This window comes from Anser anser (genome assembly GCF_964211835.1).
Source record: "Anser anser genome assembly, chromosome: 9".
NCBI classification, from domain to species: Eukaryota; Metazoa; Chordata; class Aves; order Anseriformes; family Anatidae; genus Anser; species Anser anser.
This window is the reverse complement of record NC_139729.1, coordinates 28,904,182-28,926,549: the sequence shown is the minus strand read 5'-3', so window position 1 is coordinate 28,926,549 and position 22,368 is coordinate 28,904,182. Positions and strand designations below refer to the sequence as shown.

At 38.1% G+C, this 22,368-nt stretch overlaps 1 protein-coding gene across 1 annotated transcript in view; it reads right to left on the bottom strand.

Annotated features, from left to right (window-relative positions):
* Positions 1–3,830: 3,830 nt before the first annotated feature.
* Positions 3,831–22,368, bottom strand: part of WWTR1 (WW domain containing transcription regulator 1) — a 70,237-nt gene continuing 51,699 nt past the window's right edge. The window contains exons 3-6 of the mRNA XM_083848961.1: positions 15,928–16,127; positions 7,970–8,103; positions 7,778–7,890; positions 3,831–7,553 (exon numbers count right to left, since the gene is read on the bottom strand). Of these exons, the coding sequence (XP_083705087.1) occupies positions 7,369–7,553; positions 7,778–7,890; positions 7,970–8,103; positions 15,928–16,127 (632 nt within the window). The 3' untranslated portion in view covers positions 3,831–7,368. The remainder of the gene's footprint in view (positions 7,554–7,777; positions 7,891–7,969; positions 8,104–15,927; positions 16,128–22,368) is intronic.

The window sequence follows — 22,368 nt, the reverse complement described above, 5'->3', positions numbered from 1 at the left end:
TGATGGACATGAGTGAACCCCCCCCCCCCCCCCCCCCCCCATTTGTGCTGCCTCCCTCATGCTGTGGTTCCATATTTCTTCCTTCTCCATGGGCAGTTATGAGGCTTGGCAATGCAAGTTCCAAAGCTGAAGCTGAAATGAAGCAGCCACTGGGGATGGGAGTGTTGGTTCAAGCCTGCAGCTGACACCATCCCCACAGGACCCTGTGTGTCGCAGCCTGCTGGATAGAGCCAGGCACCAACAACTTTGGGCGAGGGAAAGGGTGGCATTTACCAGTACTTGAAGAAGTGCACAGGTGCACAAGAGGGTTTTACACGGGCTCATGGCACCTCTCAAAGAACTGAAAGGAGTGCTGTTAGTTTGCTCCAGAAGTCTTGCACTTTTGCAAAAATTGAGAAGATAATATAGAAACTCTACAAGACACAGTTTACAATAATGTTAGTTTTTAGAAGGAAACAAAACAAACACCCTAACCACAAGGTCTTGATTTTTCTGGACTACTGCATTTGAAAATAATAATCACATAAAGAGTTAAAAGACAGCTGGGGGAAGGGACACACATTACTGATGACAGAGGATATTGTGAGCTTTGAGGACAAGGCAGAAAAAAAGCCTAGGAAAGATTTTAACTTAAGCACTGCACTGAAAATAACATTGTCAGAATGCCCTCCTGACAAAACTCTATGGAGACCAGTGTTAGAAGTAAAGCTCCAAGAAGCCACATGCACACTATTTATTCACCCAGTAGAAAACTGGCAGCGAAGTCTTCTGTAGATGTGCAGCTGTTGGTGTAGCCTGAACAGGCTTTCTGAACTCATGCAGGAAAAAAAGAGAACAGAGGTCCCACCAGTGGCACTGCTGCATTAAATTGTTGTCTGGGAAGGTCAGACTATTGACACTCTTCCTGCAAAATGGCTGGGTTTTTGAATTTATCACAATCACAGGAAGTTCCTCCCTAACGAACAGTTTTATTATAGCTCTTATATGACAAGACCCAGGGAGCGGCAATCTGCACAGAACACTGCTGACCAAACCGGAAGGAAGGCAGAGATAACCTACCAGCTGTGAGTCAGCATCATTATGAAAAAACTGAATGACCTTTATAAAAAAAACACACACTCAGCAATTCTGCCAAAGAAACCTGATTAATATGCCCAAGTAAATACCCTGTGAATTAAGAAATGTTTCTCAAAACAGGTTCACAATCTAATGCAGTATTATTGCCTAGGGACATGGTATATATCCACACTTATGTTCTATAAAATTACATACACAGAAGACTCTGGTTCTGTAGTTGATCACCTAAAACATCTCTTTAAGTCTTCTTGAGCTGCATCAGGAAACCGGAAGATACATATAAATCCTCTGTAAATTAACATAAACTTCTTAGTCTTTCAGTGTTAAGAAAAGGGGCCCTGCTTTGCTGCAACTGATAGGGAAAAAATGCAGAAAGAGAGCAAATAGTATAATTTTGGATAAACACTCATTTTCAGTTTGGAGACTAGATTCATATAATATCATGTACATGAAGGCCAGGCAGCCCAAAGTAAGCTGATAAAAAATTACATTTATATTTATGCCTACTAGATGTAGGAGATCCTCAGAAGTCTAAGTGTGATGCATTCTCCATAAAATGGGTGATTTCAGTCACTATTTCTGAGAGCTTTGGTGCCCGTACATAGCATACCAGTTGGCATGGTCCTGCCTTGGGAGAGTGCTTTCTCTCCACCGACCAGTTCATTTGCAAATGCACAACAGTGAAGTAAGCATATAAACAAAGTATTCCCATTTTATATGTGGAAAGACTCAGAGGAATGACACGAACTGCTGAAGGATAAAAACACTAAGCAACAGACCTGCTTTCAAGAGTGTATTAGATTACTACCTGTATGTGGACATAAATCACAGCATGTGTTTGAGCACAGTAATTTATAAAATATACAGTGGCACACAGCTGATGTCTTGGGAACCCCAAAATGGCCATACTGGGTCAGCCATCTATGATTTCAAAGACTTTAAACCCAGAGGCTGCATGTAGAATTGACAGGCTTAATAGCCATAGGAGGGTGGCCTAGAATTGGGCTCTGTGGGAACCCCTTTATGTGTGCGTACATTGGCACATGATGTAGAGTGGATCTATAGAAAAAAATCAGTACCTGAGGCTCATTGTCCATGCTACACACATTTTGGTGGCTTTGTTTCAGATTAACTCCAGCTTGGGCTGTTGGCCTGATTTAGTTGTAAGGGCACAGTCGATGCACTCCTGAATTAAATATTCTAGATAAGTTAAATTTGAAGTGAATCCCATTAATGCTTTTCAAGACAGCACATGATGCAAACAAAGTAGATAGTTGAGAGATTCACTTCAAAAAGCACTCTCCTGATCCAGAGAAGGTATTTGCATTCTACAATTTAATTACATGCTATGGGACAAAATCCCCCTTTTTTGTTGTCTAAAATCTACTACCAAACAATCAAATTAGGTGACTTGCGTTCTTCATTGTCACCTTCCCACAGCATTCATGTTAAGGACCTTCATAGCCTTGTCTAATATTGAAACTGTGTCATTATCTCTGATCAGATTGATGGCATTTTTTATAGATTTATAGAGGAACATAATTGTATTTCCTTTTCCTTCACATAATAAAGTATACAGCTCTATTATTTGCAGTTTTTAATTCTTCTGATAACAAAACTACTCTCTTGCAGAACTAGACACAGTCACTTCCAAATTTCTTTACTAATCAATAATGGATACTTCAAAGCACAGCATTATTTATGCCTTGTTAGGCCTAATTTTTCCCTTAGACATTACTGCAAATTTATTAATACATTTCAAATGAAATAGAATGAGATACAATGTCATGTCATTCTCTATGACGGAATACTTCCAAATTTCTTTGTGATAAGATTTAGCCCTCAATATACTGCATAATTTTATATCATCTGTAAACTTTTCACCTCACTCTTCACCTGTTTTTCAGATCACTGCAAGTATGTTCCATGGCATAAATCCCTGTACAAACTGTGGAAGAGACTGATACTACCACTTTTTGAGACAATATATCTTTTATTGTTGTTATTTACAGTGTTTCAAATCAGTCACCAATTCATAGGTGAATATTTCTATTTATGGTGTCAGAGTTCTGTTTATGCAGCAGCCTTTTAAATTTTTATTGAAAATTTGAGTACACTTGATAGATTGGATCTCGTTTTCCGCATTTCAACTCTCATTAAAAACATTAGGCATCAACAGACTCAAGTTTAGGACATCTTCAGAATTATTCTTAATGTAGAATGACAGTAAAGAAAAGATATTCAAATACAAGCCCATGATATTTAGGTTTCATGGCTTGTTCCTAGGAAAGAAGACTGTAATTTTCTTTATGTAGAATTTGAGAAACTTCTTGTTCCTCGTCAGACTGAGACCAATGCACTATTTAAGCCCTCCAACAGAAATTAATGGCAATGGACTCTGTGCTAACTCTTCTGCTTAGCGAAAATTTTATTAAACAGATTGTAACCAAACCTTTGTGTTAGTGAATTACAAGGGACCACAAAAAGAAACAAGTAGTGGTGGCACTGGGGCATGTTGGAAGTATTACAAGTAAAACTGTAATTGTAACCGACATCCAAAACAACTACTGTTAAACTGAAACTGAAACTGTAAAATAACATTTCTTTTGCTAAGCGCCAATCATTTAATTTAATGTATGTCTTTTCCACAGAACAGATGCCTTTACCTTTACTAAAAGCACATACAGTTCTCCAGGAAGCATACAGTAAAATCCTCCAAGGAAAAAAAAAAAAATTTAATAAACAAATATGTATCCAGAATTTTAAAATTCATTTTATTTTTCAGGTACAACATCAAAGAAATAAAATAATAATAATAAAAAACAGATTCAAACCCTCATTACAACAGTTTGATCTGATTGCTTTTGATACATACAATCTGTTGCGAGGTACTGTAAATTAATAACAAATACAACACGTCATATAACAAAATGGAAAAAGTAAATAAAAAGTTAAAGTATTAGCATGTACATGGATGCACTATATAAGGAAAGAAGTTTATTTGAACGTTCATGTTTTTCTGTATTCAAAATAGACATTTTAACCCTCTCCTTCCCCCATATAGCATTTGTCTTCAAAAAGCCAAACCCGTTCCCTCCTCAAATTACGTTCTCATGGTATTAATAAAAAACAAACTGTAATTAACGACACTCCATTACTCTGTATCATCAACACTTCTGTATGCCCCCCTCAGTGATGGTCAACAGTGCAGCTACACAGCTGGCACATCTACTGCATTTATTCTACATGTAGATGGCATACATTTAGTGAAGTAACTGTTCAAAACTTGAAATAGTACAGTAAAATATAGTCAACAAAAACTTAAGTTTCAGAAGAATTAAATGTGCTTTGAATAAAAGTTCTACCATAAGCCTGTTTAAAGCCAGAAACTGTTTTTAAAAAAGAACTTAAAATAGATTTTGCTGTTGCTGTGCTTCATCTTATACATCTTCTCCATTACAAGAAAGAAAAGCTTACAGTATAAATTATCACTTTTAATTTACCATGATTTGGCTTATGACTGAGTAAAGATCCGACCTAAGATTCTGGTAGTTGCTTTACACTGACAATAATGTTTCACATAGTAGCACCTTCTTGTTGTTTTATTACAGAATATGGAAAACATGGTTTCAGATTTTTTACTTCTTTAACTTTTTGAACCTAGACACCTAACCACTTGAAACACTAATGAAAGAGGAATGGAATTTCCAGCTTTGTAACTCTGATAAACGTATGTGACTTTAACAGAAAACTGTATCAGTTTTCATTGTAAGAGCTGTCACCTCCATTTGATGAGAATCAGTGTAGCCAAACAGAAGCCAGTACAGGCTAGCTAATTCACACCAGATGAAATCTTGACCTGCTTGGAATATGATGTATTATGACAAAACTTAAATTTACAGTAGTACTGACTTACTAGCAAATTAACAAACTGCATTTTCTAAATGTAATCTAATGATGTGCCCTACCAACTGAATCATACTGGAGCACTGATCTGCAGCTATTGTAAATTGTTCTAACACTGATGTCTTTCAGTCTGTTAGGCCAATAATGCAGTGCTGAAGAGCTGGCCTTACAAGTTGGCACCACAATCAGATGCCAAAACATCTCCAATTCTTTCACCACAATCTTTCATACAGTGAGTTATGCCAAAGAACAAAGCAATTTTTCACTGCGGCTGACAACCTGAAGAAATCCTTAAAAGAGAATAATCATAACTACAGCAACATTGGTCAGCCCTGCCCGGTCCCTTGTTTGTGGAAAAGAAATTTCTGTTACCTCAACAGCACTAGCAGAAGTTAAAAAAGAAACAAAACCAACCAACAAACAAATGAACAAACAAAGAAGACCCACTGAAAGAATGAAAGAAACACAGTGACCATTCAGAAATTAAATTCTGTGCACACACATCTCTGCTATCACGTTGCATTTTATATTTAAAAATATATATATATACAAAAAGAGCTACTTTTCATTATGTAATATAACTCCATGACTGTAGGATGTTGCGTTCCCTCTCCTTTTTCTAGATTTTGGTGTAAGCATTTTAGGTTTCAACTTTCGGTATAATGTACACCCATCAGTTGGTCATTTGCAAGGTAGTTTACTGTACCAAGTTCTACCATGTCTTCTACTGAATGCTGGTGACTTGTTTTCTGTGTATCCCATTTTGCAGTGACCCTTCCCAATATGGATCAAATTTTGTTACATAATCATTCTACTTCCAAGCCTTCTCATGCTCCCATAACTTCATCTCTGACCTTTTCACCTACATTCATCCCACCAGATGGAAAAAAGTCTTTAGCGATCAATACACTAGCTCATTGGTAATATCTTACAAAGTGTTGTTAGATCTGAAAAACACACATTTACACTGAGTGCTACATCTCTTCCTCTCTCTACACAGCCTAGATTAAGCTCAGAGAAAAGTTTTCACGCCTTTCATAAAAAGACATTTTTCAATATAAAAAGCTTAAATTCATAGATTATAAATAGTATATCCTCAAAATATTTAAGAATTTTAGGACTTCATTTGCATTTCAGGGGAACTGGATGCTTAATGTCCTTGATGCCTTCTCAGTCCCAAACCTCTGAGAAAGAAGTATTTGTAGGATATACAATAGGTAGAAGTGCAAAGAGAACATTATGCCTTGTGTCCTGTACACCAATTACAGTAACTGAAAGACTTAAGAACTATGCAACTTTACAAGACAAGTAACAATACTGCTTAGCTTTGCCCTAATAAAGTTACCATCTTTCTTCATGTATACAACTACATGTACAGTTCGACATTGTCAGTTAAACACATTACTGAAAACAGTATGAGCAAACACTTTTTCCCACTACATATGATATTACCAAGTTGTGCCACATTTTTCTGTCTTGATTTCAACAGCAGGTTTTTGCATTATTTGCCAGATTTTTATACATAAAAATTGTTTGTTCATGTGTTAAATTACAAAATTGTAGTGTTTAATATAATCAACATCAAAATCTAAGATCCATTAAAATTGCTTGTTTGTAACACATTATTTTAAAAAGTCTGCAGTTAGTACCAGTCTGGTTTATTTTACAACACTATAGCAGTGTGAAACTGTTGCTGAACAATCCTGGTACTTTAAAAATGTAAGCATATTTACTATCTGAAAACTATACAGTAATATACTGAAAAAAAAATAAACTGCAATAGTACTCTTTGTGCCTTTACAAATATATAATGAGAATTGCTATGGCTGATACGGATCAGATTTAATCTATAGTCCACACAGCACAGTTTTGCTAATAATAAAAAAATATTTTTAAAGCTTAAGGAAGTTGATAAAAAAGCCTCTGATAGTATTGTCATAAATATAGTAATAAAACTGCTTACATGGTCTGTTGCTGTGCTGGTTTTCTGAACCAAGTGACCTAGTAGTTAGCTTTTGTGATTCATTAAGGGCTTGTGATGTTAATCAATACCTAGAAGATCAGTCACAGACATGCACAAATGACACCAAATTTCTGTCCTTAAAGTGAAACATTTCTGCCTGATCTGAAAAGTAAAAGAATTATACAAATGTGTAAACTTGTGTGTGCTCTTCTGAAGAGGAAGAAATATATATTTATATATGTGTATCTATATATGTATTTTACATTTAAGTTAGTGTCAATCAAATCCAGGCAGAGATTAAACTAACAAAAGTCATTAAGGCAGTAATCTCTGAGGATTTTGAGATATTCTACCTCTATCTAAAGAGGAAAAAGAAACTCTGAATTACATTATAGGCTGAATCAGCATTGAATAATGGATGACTACAGCCATGTAAGGAAGGGCTCATTTTTGTTGAGTACTGACTCCACATCGTTCAGAATAGGGATCAAGTCTTCTGACTCTAATGTCCCAAGATCAACATTTGTTCCTGGAAGACAGTCGAGGAAATCAGGGAAACGTGTTTGTTGTGTATTTATGTTCATCGTTGTCTGTGCTATAGTTTCTCCTGGGAAAAGTAAAGAAGAATTTTTATACCAAACTCTTCTTAGAAGTAATTTAAAACAACACACTTGATACAAAAATTAGCGTCCCTGTTTCCCATAAGCATTTAAAATAATGTCTATCCTCTACAAACGTTACCTTAAAAAATTATACAATTATAAAACATTACTAGCTATAACAAGACATTATTAATATCATTATACTTTAAGGTAAATCAGGTTATTCTACCTGTATCCATCTCATCTACGTTGCTGAGGAAATCTTCAGGTGTTGTTGGTATACTGTAGCACCCTAATCCCAAACCACTGTCTGTACTCTGTTCCCTGGAATGGTATGGCCCACTATAAATAGAAACAGAAATTGCTTTAGAGAGACAACTTTAAAAGTGTAGATTGTGTAATAAAGAGGACGTGAACTTGCCTGTTCAAGAAGGGATCAGATCCATTATTTGTAATAGGTCTCATGTCTTGTGTCATGGCTGCTGTGCTCACAGCTGTCTGAACTGGGGTCATGTTTTCTGAGTCCATGGGAAGTTGCCTGCACAGTGCAGCTTCCTGAAAAGGCAAATAAATAAAAGAGAAGGCTTATTCCAACAGCTCAGAATCACTGCAGTCTCACAAAAGAGAACATGCAATATATATACATCTTTTTATTCAGGGAAGTAATTCTAAACAATATAACTGATGACACCTGGCCACAGAGATAATAGCTACAAAGTCAAATTACCCATGTTGTAATTTAGGACAACTTGTATGTTGCCCCAGCATAAACACTGATAGGTATGCACATTACCACCGATTATTAATTGCCTGTCCACACTTCAAGGGCCAGCTAAATCCAATTGAGGGTTTTCACGTGTCTACTAGAGCTGTGCAACATTCAAATGACAATTTCAGTTTGCTTTTCAGTGAGGTTAACTACTCTAGGAGCTGGAGTAGGAATAATAAAACAATTTAAAACATCAAATTTAATCTCTCATGTGTCTCTTCTAACATCTTACCTTAAGTGAAACTGCTCTCAGTATAAACTGCTGGGCAAGAGTTAGAATTATGAAATCACAGAATATCCCAAGTTGGAAGGGACCTACAAGGGTAGCTGAGTCCAATTCTTGGCTCCACACAGGACTAAGTAAAAATTAAACCCCATTTCTGAGGGCGTTGTCAAATGCTTCCTGAACTCCAGCAGGCTCCGTGCTGTGACCTGGTCCCTGGGGAACCTGTTCTCGTGCCCAACTACCCTCTCAGTGAAGAACCTTTTCCTGATATCCAGCCTGACCCTCCCCTGTCCCAGCTCCGTGCCATTCCCTCGGGCCCTGTCAGTGTCCCCAGAGAGCAGAGCTCAGCGCCTGCCCCTTTGCTCCCCTTGTGAGGGAGCTGCAGGCTGCCACAAGGCCTGCTCCCCTCAGTCTCCTCTTCTCTGGACTGAACAAATCAAGGGACCTCAGCCACTCCTCATACATCTTGCCCTCCAGACCCTTCGCTATCTTTGTTGCCCTTCTGATGACAAACTAGATGACATAATTTGCTAGATACCAAAGCAGAATAATCCAAGTTGCAACCATAAAGTACTTATCAGATTAGAAGAAAACCACTGCAACCAAGAGTTTAATCCAATAACGAACCCTCTGCCTAATAATATCTGCCTAATGATCTGTCTCTTGTATACTGTCTTAAAGATGACAAATGAGCAATTAGAGCCAAAGGAAACTTTTTTCAACACTTCCTGAAAGATAAATCCTCCTTGTTGTATCTCCATGAAACAACCATGACATCTAGTGGTACAGAGTTCTAATACAAATGTTGTTTGGCTCCACAGAGATGTTCCGAACATCCCAAGACCTTAAAAATACTGAAGCTGTATCAGTAAACCTATTTCACTCAACCTAATTATTATTACATATTTTTATGAAATAAGGAAAATAAATATTTTATTTAAAGTGTAGTAGAAAACCTTTCTATGCTGAATCAGTCACTCAATCATTCTCCCAAATACAGAAAAATAAACAATTTTTTGAGGCTAGAATGTGAAGTTTTACTATGTTTGCAATTATTTGTTCACTAAGGAGGACCAGTCTGGTCTCTGCATGAATAATGCAACCATTATTCATTGGGAACTAAAATCTATTGGTGCCCATTATCATAATGCTTCATTTATTATCAAACTGCCAGTAACTCACTGATAAATAGTAATCTCCATTAGATTATGTAATTATTTAATAAATGCTAAGAATACACAGACTGAATAGTTTTAATAGTTTACGCATGATAGCTTATGTATGTCAGTTTCCCAAATGACAATTCTACATTGTCAATTAATAGTGATGTTTCTACTTGTAATTAAACCAGCTGGAGTCTGTGAAAATATACAAATCTCAGAAAGTGGGCAGACCTGCTTTTTTAACTGTCTACATGAAGATGGTGAAAATACTTTTTTAAATATAAAAAGTAAATAGCAACTGCAACAACACAAGCAAAACTAACATTAGCAAGACAGAGAGAAAGAAATAGAGAAAGACAGAAAGAAAGAAATACAGAAAGATACAGGAAGAAAGATGAAAGGAAGACAGTGAAAATGATGCAGGACATACTTTGCTAAGATTTTTTTTTTGTTAAAAGTCCAATCTAGAGATGAAGTTAATGTCTTTAATACTTAGGCATTGCATTTTCAAATCTTACTGGACAGAGTTCCACACTAATAAAGGTAAGAACGGAACAAAAAGAAGAAATAAAAGCCTTTCCCCTGGTTTGACAATATGTAAAATATGTGTTTGTTACCACTTGGCTGTCATTTCTAAAAATCAAATGCTATTACTAAAAATAAAGTAATAGAGAACATCTTGGTCAAGATCCAAGTATTTGTCTCTTTCAGAATATATTGACTATGTCCTTATTTGATGGAAATGATTATTCTTTTCTACCCAGCATGTTAGTGCACTGAAAAAACTGCTCTAATACCACCTTTTTTTACTGTAAGGGTTATCAAACATTAGAATGGGTTGCCTAGAGAAGTTGTAGAGTCTCTATCCTTAGAGATATTCAGATCCTGACTGGACACAGCCCAGAGCAACCTGCAGTAGTTGATGTTACTTTGAGCAGGGGAATTGCACTAGATGATCTCCAGAGATCCCTTCAAACCTCAACGATCCTCTGATTCTATAAAAGAAAGAGTGACCATGTGCATACATATATTTATCTCTTTAAGATTTTGCTCTTCCGCTTTGGACACTCTTAGTATTTTCTTGCCAGCTATCATGGCATTTATTTATTTAGGTTGAAATTCAATTGTAGTCCTCAATACAATTGCACAGAATCGAACATAAGCCTAAAAACCTCTTGCCTGTAGGAGGTTGTTGAAAATCTTTTCTGTAGCCAGCAACTTCTCAATGGATCATACAGTACAAATCAGTGTCTCAACCTGGAGGGAACTGTGTGTGTGTTGGGGTTGGGCTGGGGAGGGGGGGGGGAGCTTGTTAAGGTCCCTGCTCACAAAAAAACAAAAAACTGAACCAACAATATACTGATCAGCAAAATATTAAAGCTGCAACAACCCAACAAACAAACAAGAACCTCTCTCCCAGTATTCTGACCTCATAAAGGCATGTCAAAATGCTTTGACAGTGGTTATTCGCAAAATCTTTAAAAACTTCAAAGCACTGCAGTGTATTAAATTATTTACTGCCTCCAAACACAGTTCTGATGTAAACCCCTTCTAGGCTGTGTGCCAGGTGAGTCTAGAAATTCATTGTGACGTTTCCTGGAACCCTCCTCGGCAGAATTGAACTGAGCTCTACACTCACGGCACGGTGTCTGAAGTGAGTTTACGTTGCCAATCACTGTAATTCCTTTTCTGCCAGCCCTCACACTTATGGCAGAAAGTAAAATACCCAGGTATCACCTGTGCCATCAATGATTCAGACTATGGGCCAACCAGTGAGGTGGAAAGAGTGCAGCAGGGAAATTTTCTGTCCAGGCTGTAGCATCCAAGTGACCTTCTACTCTTCAGCCACAAAACAGTGATCAATTTTCATCTGTGTCCCCACACACCAATCCTTCTACAGCTGCTTTTGAGCCCCTGTACCTTTCCAAACACGCATTTATGGAATAGGACCAGGGGATTAGAAAGCAACCTATGAGAAGCGTTGCCTTTTTGTGACTATCCTTGCCCTTCCAGACAAGCTGAAAGATGGCATTTGTACACGCAGAGAAGAGCGCTTGGATATCTTTCCTGTATGACACTTTCAGAGATTTTTTACTGAAATCAACTCTAGTTACTTCCACTTCCAAGAAGGCTCTTGGGCAGCAAGCAGATTTCTTCCATTTCCTTTGGAAAGCTGAGAAAAACAAACCAGTAAGAAAGAAAACTCTTTCCGGAATGACAAAACTGAGCAAAGAAACTTTTAAATGGAAGTTGAGTCATACTGGCTTTCTGAAACACGACGCCCTTCCTGCATGCACTGAGTTTGCTGTTCTAGTGACATTACCAACTAATGCAGAGAAGGACAAAGCGGTAAACAAATCCCCTAAGCAGAGTGCCTCCAGAACCACATGCTCCTTCAGGCTGGGTGTGCTGCTCCACCCGAGCAGCTGCAGCCAGGAGTGGCTACAGGGAGCCAGCAGCTGCTGCCAGGCTGAAATCGGATTTGTTAAAGGCCGGAAAAATTCCTCCCCTCTTGCTCAAGCTCTCTGCACCTCCTTGGAGTCGCCCAGCAGCAGTGTGCACTTATAGTCAGCATTCTTCCCTTAGATAGGTCACACTAAAAAAGCAAAAACAGTAGCGAAGGGTCCAGCTCCAGAGTGATTTGCTACATTCTTCTCAGATGCCAGGGTTCACTGCTATTCAGGCTAATGGCAGGAAGTGTACAAAGTTCTGTTGCAAAGGATAGATTTTACATCTTACCTTCCTTGAGCGGCAAATATGTTGCCTCCAAGAATCTAAACCAGTTCTGAAAATTTTAGTAATGCAAAGTGATACTGTCCTGCTTTATATAATGTGTATCTTAAACAAAGAGCATCGGTGCAGGGTGCTACACCGCATAATAAGTTGAAGACTTCATTAAGCACAGCACAGCTGCATAATGTTGTGCATGTATTAGTTTCAAAGTAAAACAGTCAGCAGGGCAGGGAAACCAGCCCTTGTGTTAATGGTTCAACAGTTCTGAAGCTTAATTTGCTCTTGCCCTGGAGCAAAAACAGGGCCAAAGAAAGTAGAAATAGCTGGCTGCATTATTAGCATGATGACAATATGACTAAACTCAGAGCAGATTAGGCCCACTCTCTTCCCACGGCCAGTACTATTATGTTCTGAGCTCTTGATAGTAAAGAATGTATGCGCAAGACTTGGGATTACTGATCAGGTCAGAGAACACCACCTTGAATGTAGTTACTCTGCACACACAGGTGATATAATATAATGCAGTTCCAAGAAATTAAGGTAAATGGAAATTGAACATGGGAACAAGACATTGGTGTCGGCACAGTTTTTAGACTCAGGTCTGAACCATAAAAGTCAAATTCAGCCCTGAGACAAGTAGATAAAAAATTTCAGAGCCATTAATGGACTTGTATCTGCCTTTCACATGCCTCTTCAGCAAGAGCACTGAGCACACGCTTAACTTTGAGCACGTACAAATATTCACCAAAGATGCTGGGAATAATCACATGCAAAAATAGGTGTTTCCTCAGGATTTATAAAAGGAACATAATTTTATTTATTTTCTTTTTTTTCTTATTTTCAAATGCAGTTAGATAGTGCTGTATGGATTCAAAAGCTATAAATGAATTTTTGTTAATTTTGTTAAAGAGAATTTCTTTAAGTTCTTATACATACATTTAGAGGAAGAAGGTAAAAGTAAAAATATAAATGTTGCAAATATATTTTTGTAAACTGTTTTTACAAATATTCTCACTAAAATTTTTGCAATTCTGACTTTTTTTTTCTTTCCTTTTTTTTTTTTTTTTCAGAGAGGAAACCAAAACACTGGTCACTAATTCAAGGTTTTCATGACTGCTGCTTCTAAAATAAAACAAATTATTTGTGAGTATATTTCCCTTTTGATAAATCTGCTCTGATCATCCAGATCTCTATTTCACACCCACAAAGTGGGTATGTCCCCCTTTCTTTGCTACCCTACAATGCCTTCTAGAGGTCATTTAGATGTTCCAGTTTGTTTTCAACACTGATATATTTTTTCTCACTCATTCTCCTCCAACTTGTCAGAAAAGGAGTGAGCATCACTCTTCACTTACTTGTGGCTACCCATCCTTTACACAGACTCTGCTACTCTCCCTTAAAGGTCATCTAAGTGTGAGGATTTTTCTTACGTTTCTTTTTGCATTTTACAGAAGTCACTAGCATTTCCAAAAATTACAGCAACCTAAGGTACTCTAACACATCAGAAAAGTTCAACCTATTGGCATCTTTAACCTGGTCACAAACATGCTTTTACCTGCTGCCAAGACCGGTCACACTGTATTCGTAAATACAGTATAAACAATTGTTACCCTGAAATGACCCAAAGGCAAAAGAGCTGCAGACATGAAATAGTAATTCCACAGAATTATTAATTTCATAGACGCTGTCAGTAAGGACGGGTGACCAGGAAGGAATACAGAGACTTTGTCCAAGCATGTAAATAGGACATCAGGAAAGCTAAAGCCCAGTTAGAATTGAATCTGTCCAGGGATGTAAAAGACAACAAAGAAGGGCTTTACATATGTGACAAAAGGAAGACCAAAGGAAATACGGGCCCACTGCTGAATTAAACTGGCCACCCAGTTACAGAGGACCTGAGTAAAGTGAGCCACTGAACGCCTTCTTCGGCTCAGTCATTACCAGAATGACTGGCCTTCAGGAATCCCAGGTCCTGGAGACCAGGCGAAAAGACTGAAGCAAGGCAGATGTACCCTTGGTGGAAGAGGACCAGGTCAGGGAATATTTATGCACGCTGGACATACTAAGTCCATGGGCCCTGAGAGGATGTAGCCATGAGTGTTGAGGGAGCTGGCAGATGTCATTGTGAGGCCACTCTTGATAAGCTTTGATCAAACATGGTGACTGGGAGAAGTGGCTAAAGACTGGAGGAAAGCAAATGTCTCTCCTAACATCAACAAAAGCAAGAAGGACCCAGGAAACTACAGACTGGTCAGCCTTGCCTTGATCGTTGAGAAGATGATGGAGCAGCTAATCCTGGATAACATTTCCAGGCACAAGAAAATCATCAGGAGTTGTCAGCATGGATTCCCCAAGAGGGTTATGCTTGACCAACTTGATAAACAACTATGATTATGTGACTGGCATGGGAGAGAAGGCGAGAACAGTGAATATTGTATACCTAGGCTTCAGGAAGGCTTTTGACACTGTCCCCTATATTTTCCTCACAGAGAGGCTGTTAATGTGTGGGCTGGATGAGGTCAGGTTTGAAAACTATCTGAATGGCTGAGCCCAGAGAGTGGTGACCAGTGGCATGATGTCTAGTCAGAGGCCAATTTGTGATTCTGTAATTTTGTGAAAGTCACCATTTTCAAAGCTACTTGGACCTGTAATTGTAGCATTTACAAGGTCACTGGCCATAATGGTGATATCCTTGATAAAATTTACTTAGTTCACATTGTTCCTAATGGAAACAGGTTATTTATTTTCTCTAAGGAAGCTGATTAATATACTGTGCAAAGCACAATATCATCAGTAGAGTGCTCCCTAGCAGAAAAAAAACCACACTGTTTATTTCCTTAAGGCAGTGTGAAGGAAACTACCTATCTATTTTATACAATATGAGTCATTATACAGAGCTAGAACTTATGAAATAGAAAAATAAACAAAACATCTACTGAAACACATCTCTGAAAAGTCTGCAAAATTGAGGTACTCATGTAATATATGAATGTGCTTTTATTTCAATTAAAGGTAATGGTTGCAAATTATAAAACTGGGATCAGATTCAAGAACAATCCCCTATGTTCTGCCTTATCTTCAATGAAGCATGAACATGGTATTTTACGGAAATCAAAGCAGACTGAGAAATAATCAGTGATAGTTGCTCTAGATTTATAAACAGCCGTTAAACAGAATTTGGTCTTTACATTGCTATCACAGTGAGTAAGAAACAGTTCAGGTCTGTGACTTGAGTCTCTTTCCTTATACTTCATTTTCCGAGAACTGCTATATGACATTTTGTGCTCTGCTCAATGCTCGTTGAGAGAAAAAATGAAATGTTCTCTGTTCATAAAGACTCTATTTATATTAGTTTTCTGGTTATCCTTACCTAAAGCAACGTTTAACCTCGACATAAATTAACAATGCTACTAATTGTACCCGGTAAAAATTTGGATGCATCGAACCAAAAGCTCTTGAACAGAATAGAAGTGTATCCTTGGTGTTACCTGTCGCAGTAACTCCTCCTGACGCATTCTAATTCGCTCCCTCTCCATTTGGATTCTCTGGAGCCTCAACTTCTGCTGCTGCTGCTGCTGTGTGGTCAGTGCATTGGGCATGTTCAACAGCCCTGGCTGTGGGGTCTGGGGAGGACGACTTTGCTGTGAGATGGCTGTGCTGGGTGTTATTTGGTGCTGGTGATTCATAACTGTAGAAAAGAAAAGAAATCAGGTCTGATTAAGAACGATTATACTTTAAGGTAACAGAATGCCTAGGACACATGTTGCTCATCTACAGTGAGTATAGCATTATTAGAATTATTTATTTCTAATGACTGAGAGAACTACTCTACCTGGCAAGATCTGATACTAGTAATTGCTTAATAAATAATCTGAAATATTTTATATGTGTATAGAACATAAATACTTATGATACAACAAGTATTTAAAGTCATCTTTTGAGTAATCTGATCCAGTGGAAGTTGTCCCTGCTCATGGAAGGGAGGTTAGAACTGGGCAATCGTTAAGGTCCCTTTTAACTCAAACTATTCTATGATTCTATGATCCTGGTATGTTCAAATATTTACCTAATGATAGGCAGTAAATGATATGCAAACTTTTTAATTGAAAACTTCTCTATAAATGTGTGCCTATAACATGCAGTGAGCTAGCTACATGTTTTTGGTAATCATGCCACAAAGCCAAAATAATCAACTGGCACTTTCAACAGGAGTTATCACTTGTCCATGGAAACAGAAACACCCCATCTCTCTAGAGATGTTTCCCTATTTGTGGTGGAAAAAAACAGGAGGAAAATGAGACAAAGCAGGGTAGCTGCACAGCCTCTTTTGTATCTCCATTTTATTGATAGTATGTGACAATGGATAGTATTGGTAGAAAGAAAAGCAAGTTACTCTAAGAGTTACGTTTGATTGGACCTCCATTTTATTTTTGAGTAAAATACATCAGTTCTCAGCAATGCAATACCTTTTGTGAACCATAGAATGAACAGTTCTTCTTTTCCTCCTCCACATTTCCAGTAAAAAATACATACAGTGCCCAAAGCCAGTCTGGATAACAAGTGGTAGCCACATACTGCATTAAAATTGACATTTTTGCAAGGATTCTTTCACTAGTGAGGCAATAGTATAATTAACAAAGCTCTTCTCTTTTAACAAGAACATCCCAGATACTAAAATACTTCCTAAAAAAGGTACAATGTCTTTCCTTCCAAAGGACTATGATTTGTATCTTCCTTTTTGTCTTTCACTCATTGCTCTTACCATATGAAAACAGAAATCTCAACTCAGTTCTCTGCTTCTCAGACCTGGATATTTATGTTGTGCACATCACTGACCTTGAAGGATACGGTACAGCAAGCCCTCTTGAAAGTGTGCATTGAAAGAAACGGGTTGATGATTTTAAAGCCTGGATCAAATATATGATACCCATACAATGCAAAATGTTGATCCTAAGTCACCCTGCTAGTCCCAAGTTAAAAATTAAAAAAAAAAAAAAAAGAAAAAAAAAAGAGAGAAGTTGACTTCTTGCTAGTCAGCTTTTTGCCAAATCAGGTGTTGTTTGTTTTTCTGCAATTGGAATAAAGCAGGTACACAGGCACTGGGCCAGCATAAACTTTGCCTTGCTTCATTTGACAAATTTATTGACGTGCTCACATAGATCTGAACTGAGTTTTAACTTCTGGGTGATCCAGCATCACATAGGTCCAGCACTATGGAACCACTTGGGAGTGCAGCTGCATGATATTTTAGCTTCAGAAGCAAATTCAGCTCAAGAAATAATCCAAGCTAAAAGCAGCTCTGCCGCAATATAACCTTCTTACTGATTCAATGTATGTGTGGCCCACAAACAGCTGCATCCACACAAATGACATCACGCTTCCACATGAAACCTGCTATCTGCTATCTGCAACTGCTATCACCTCTTGCACATTCAGCTGCTTCCTCCTCCCCTTGTTATCCTTTTTCTGGGCTGGCAAAAGCATTTTTGTGGCCACACAGCAAAATAGAATTTGCTTGGAGACAAAAAGAAGGTATTTTCTGGCTAAATCAGTTCCTAGCAAAAGTCACTGGGTAGTCACGAAAATGCTTATGCTCAACCAACATAAGAGTGCAGGTGGCAAAAATAAGATGGTCACAGGGAAGAGGGACAACTGACAGAGCCAGCACTGATTAGTAACTTTTCTGTGGCAAAACCCCCCAAAGGCTAGCACACTGCAGCACTGAGAGGAAAAGGTAGGAATGAAAGCTGGATGCAGGAATCAAACCACTTTTGTAATGGGAAAACAATACATGGAAGCACACTTTGAGACATAATGGGTTTAGTCTTATTCTCATTAAAATAAATAAGAAATATCGTGAGTAGAATTATATAAATTATGTCAGTGTAAATCTGGTGTTAAATTTCCAGTACCATAAGCACTTAGGGATTTAACTCTTCTTGCATGCATAAGCATGTGTTTAAATTTTTGGCATGTCAATGGTTGAGTGACAGGACAACCATGCTCAGAATCCAGGCTGGCTGATGGAGAATCACAATGTAGTAAGTTCTCCATAAGAAAACTGTTTCCATCTAAGTAGTACATACAAATGATAGAATCATGCAAAATTAAGTAAAGATTAATAGCCTGTATGGTGTGTCAGAGCTAGAGCCTGAGTTGTCATGGCTACTTGTCTTGGCTATCTGATGTCTTTGCTGCAACCCTAACTCTTAGAGTAACTTACTTTTCTTTCAACCAATACTATCCATTGTCATATACTATCAAGGAATTACAGGAAGTTTAGTACAATGAATAAAGCATTCCCACACTTGACATTAGGAGTGTAGAAATTAAATTACACTGAATTGTCTACAAGTTAAGTATGCCATTAAGTGTGTGATCATATTTCTAAGAAACAACAAAAATCCATTCTACTTCCAAGAAAAGGGACTTACATCATCTGTGTTTGATAAAGCTACAGCTATGGGAGTTTTTTAGAAGTTTCAGTACAGGAGATATATAGAAGGCAAAGGACTAGGTAGGAGCGATCCTCAGCCAACTCCACCACCTGCATTATTTGGCAATGCTCCTGTTTCTGTCAGTGCCTTTCTTCTCAAAGGTTTGTAGGTCTAAGAACTCTGGACATAGGTCCAGAGAGAAACAGCTCTGTTCAAAACTGCCACTAATTGGAATGACTTCTAAAAAGCCATTGAGTTGAGTAATAGGGACAAATTCACCAGATGTCATTTGAACCTGCTGACACCGCATTTTTCTGCAGCATACGCTGCTTCAAGAAAAAAGGGGATTCAGGTAACTCTTCGTTCACTTTCAATACTGGACACCTACCTTAGCAGCAGACGAAACCTTATGAATAGACTCAGAAACAGCAAGTATAGAGAAGTCATGTGTCTGTGCTTTCAAATGAGTACAGATAGTTTTGTCAAGGTATCTCCTAAACTACATGTATGACAAAGTCTATCTTAAAATGTAGCATTAAATTGATACAGAGATAAAATCACTTTTCTTTTTGTTTTTTCAAAACCAGTTAATAAATGCACGGATGTTAAGGCCCAGGTTTTGATCTTATTAGCCACATAACAGCACTGTGCCACTCGAATTATTCTTGAGTGCATCACGATCATGTTCCATAGGCAAATTTAGGACCCAGGTGGTCTACTTTTGCAAAGACAGATCTAGTTTGTGTGTGTGTGCATGGACACATAATGCAAATTAATCTAACCTAGTTCAAAACAAATATTAACTGGAAATAAAAATAGTGTAAAACTGAAACTGTTATGCAACTCATTATAGAAAAAAAAATGAAACTAAAATCTGGGACATTCCGCAACACTCTCCACAGCAACTGCTTCATTCAGCTGTTCTAAAAATATATCTGAAGGGTCAAAATGTTACTTGTACAGTAATAAAACAGCTGAGTCTGGGAATGAACTGATGTGTAATTAAATAACAGCAGGTTTGCAAGTGTTCTGCTTCAGTTCAACTGAAAGGCAATATACATTGTTATGAACAAGCCTTTAATGTGTTAGGTTTTAGAGCTTTTCTATACCAGCAGTTCAAATGCTATGGCATGTGGAATGTGTCTTCTGTAAAACAGCCTGTACAAATGGTCTTCCACACTTCTGGAAAGCACTGCTCATTACCTTCTTGGGGGCTACTGAAGCCTGGGTTATCTGAGATGCAACATACCATCTTCAAGTTGAAGCAATTCCACAGGATAAACCATGAGGGCAAAGCCATGCTGTGCATGGAAGTTGAAGAGCTTGCTCCCATCCTTCTCTGTCAATAGCCTTTGGTCATAAACTCCATATAGTTTGTGGACTGGCAAATGCCCAGCAGGCAGCAGAAAATCCTTCATATGTGTCATGTGTCCCAACTCACTCAGTTCCTTGCCATACTCCTCACTGTGCAGGAAACCAGTTGATTCACTGTCCTCACACTGGTAGAAATTCTTGAGCTTGAGTTTGTGTGTGAATATGCACACAGGCTTACTTGCATGTGACTGAGGTGTGTGTGACACTAACCAATGATCTCTCCAGAATGTTTGTTCTCCAGAAAGAATGTTTTGCAGAATGTAGTCTTAAGGGTACAGGGTACAAGAAAAAAGTTCAAAAAGCTGTTTCCTGCAGAACAGTCTTGTTGCTGCAATTGTGCTAGACAATACTCTGCAAACATAGATTTTATATATATACATTGATAAAGACTTCACTTTGTACACAGAGCTGAACACAAAAGACAACAATGAGTAAACAGAGAAAAGATGTTATGTTGCTGGGAAAACTGTACAAAAATGACTGGGACAGTATTACTGGGTATAATCTCCAGAAGTAATACAAATGTACTAAATATACTACAGAGATGATAACTTACGGGTAATCTTACATACTGGAAGAGTCCCTGATTCAAGACAGGCAACATTCATTGAAAGCACGACTGTGGCTCTCACAAAAGACTGCTGACAGAAAACAGCAAAACGTCTTCAAGCACACAGAAAAATTTAACTGAACCATCCAGGAAACTGAACAGAACAGTAGCAGGCAGTAGTGCAGAACAAGTATATTGGCTCCAGCTAAAGGAACTGTGAATTAAGAAAGAGGAAGGCAGTCTGACAACATTGTCCTGTAGGCACTGTGTTAAAAATTCCTATATTGTACACAGCAATCAAAAGACTGAGAAACAGAAACACTTTAAATTTTTTGGTGCCAGAAATACCCTGGGGCATCTCGTTGCGCAAATATAGTGGTTGTTGGAATCAGTCATTTTCAATGGTTTGCTATTGCACAAGCAAGTACAGTACCTCTGATATTAAGCAACGCAAAGACACTCTATGGGCCCCCAATTTACCCAAGACAAAAGTTCTTTTGTTCACAGTGTTAAGAATTACATGCAGCACTGATAACATCCAGATAGGTCAGGAGTGAAATACAGTGAATTTTCAAAGTGCCAACTGTAAGGTTTATTCATGGTGCAGATTTATTTTATTACTTCTGCAGATCTGTACTAGCCATATCTAACAGGCATGGATTACTCCTGTGCTATACCTAGTTTGGGTCTAGAAAGAGCTTTATTACCTGTAGGTGGTGCAAAGCCCACACTAGTAAATCCTTCCAGGGAAAGCATGGAAAGCATGCAGACATATCTAAACTATCTTTGCAATGTGCTTCCAGAATCAGAAGTTCTGGAGAGTATAGCACAGAGATGCCAGTGTGTCCTTCAATGTGATTTCTCCAGAGGCACATAGATGTCATCTGATCCCCAAGTAAAGCCTCCTGGAACCCACAGACTGCAGCGCAGAGCCACCCACTTCATTCTGTGGAAGTGGATTAGCACCAGCTTTGAGAGGACCATAAGAAACCCAGGCTAGATCTTCATACAATTTCAGATTTGTGGTTCTCTACATGATGCTCCTAAGTTAAAGATAGCTATACTACATGAATGCAGACAGGCTTGTGCTGAAAACTGCAGCTTCCTACATCAGCAGCCATTATCTGTAAGAAATTCTGACGTGAGAAAATCAGAAGACCTAAAGAAACATCCAGGTCAAAGAACATAAATGAAGTTTACCAGTAAGTGATCTTTCCAGGTTCCCTGCAAACTCAGTGGTAGCTGGAATACTCAAGATAAATGATGCACAGAAAGGAAATGCCATCATGTTACAGACAAATCCAGAGGCAACAGAGAGAGGCACTGGCAGTACTAATGCAAGACTTCCAGCTCTCTTAGTCTTCCTAAATGAACTAACAGCCCAGAAATCCTGCAGTTTGGCAGAGCAGTTAAAGCTACTGAATGATCCATCAGAAAACCTAATGCAGTAGTGCTGTTCAAGCTGCAAACAATACCATTTGCCACTGGAGTTTTCACAGATGAAGAAAGGGTAAAAGGACTTCTTGGTGGACTGAACAATTCCATTACACAAATAGTTGGATACAAAA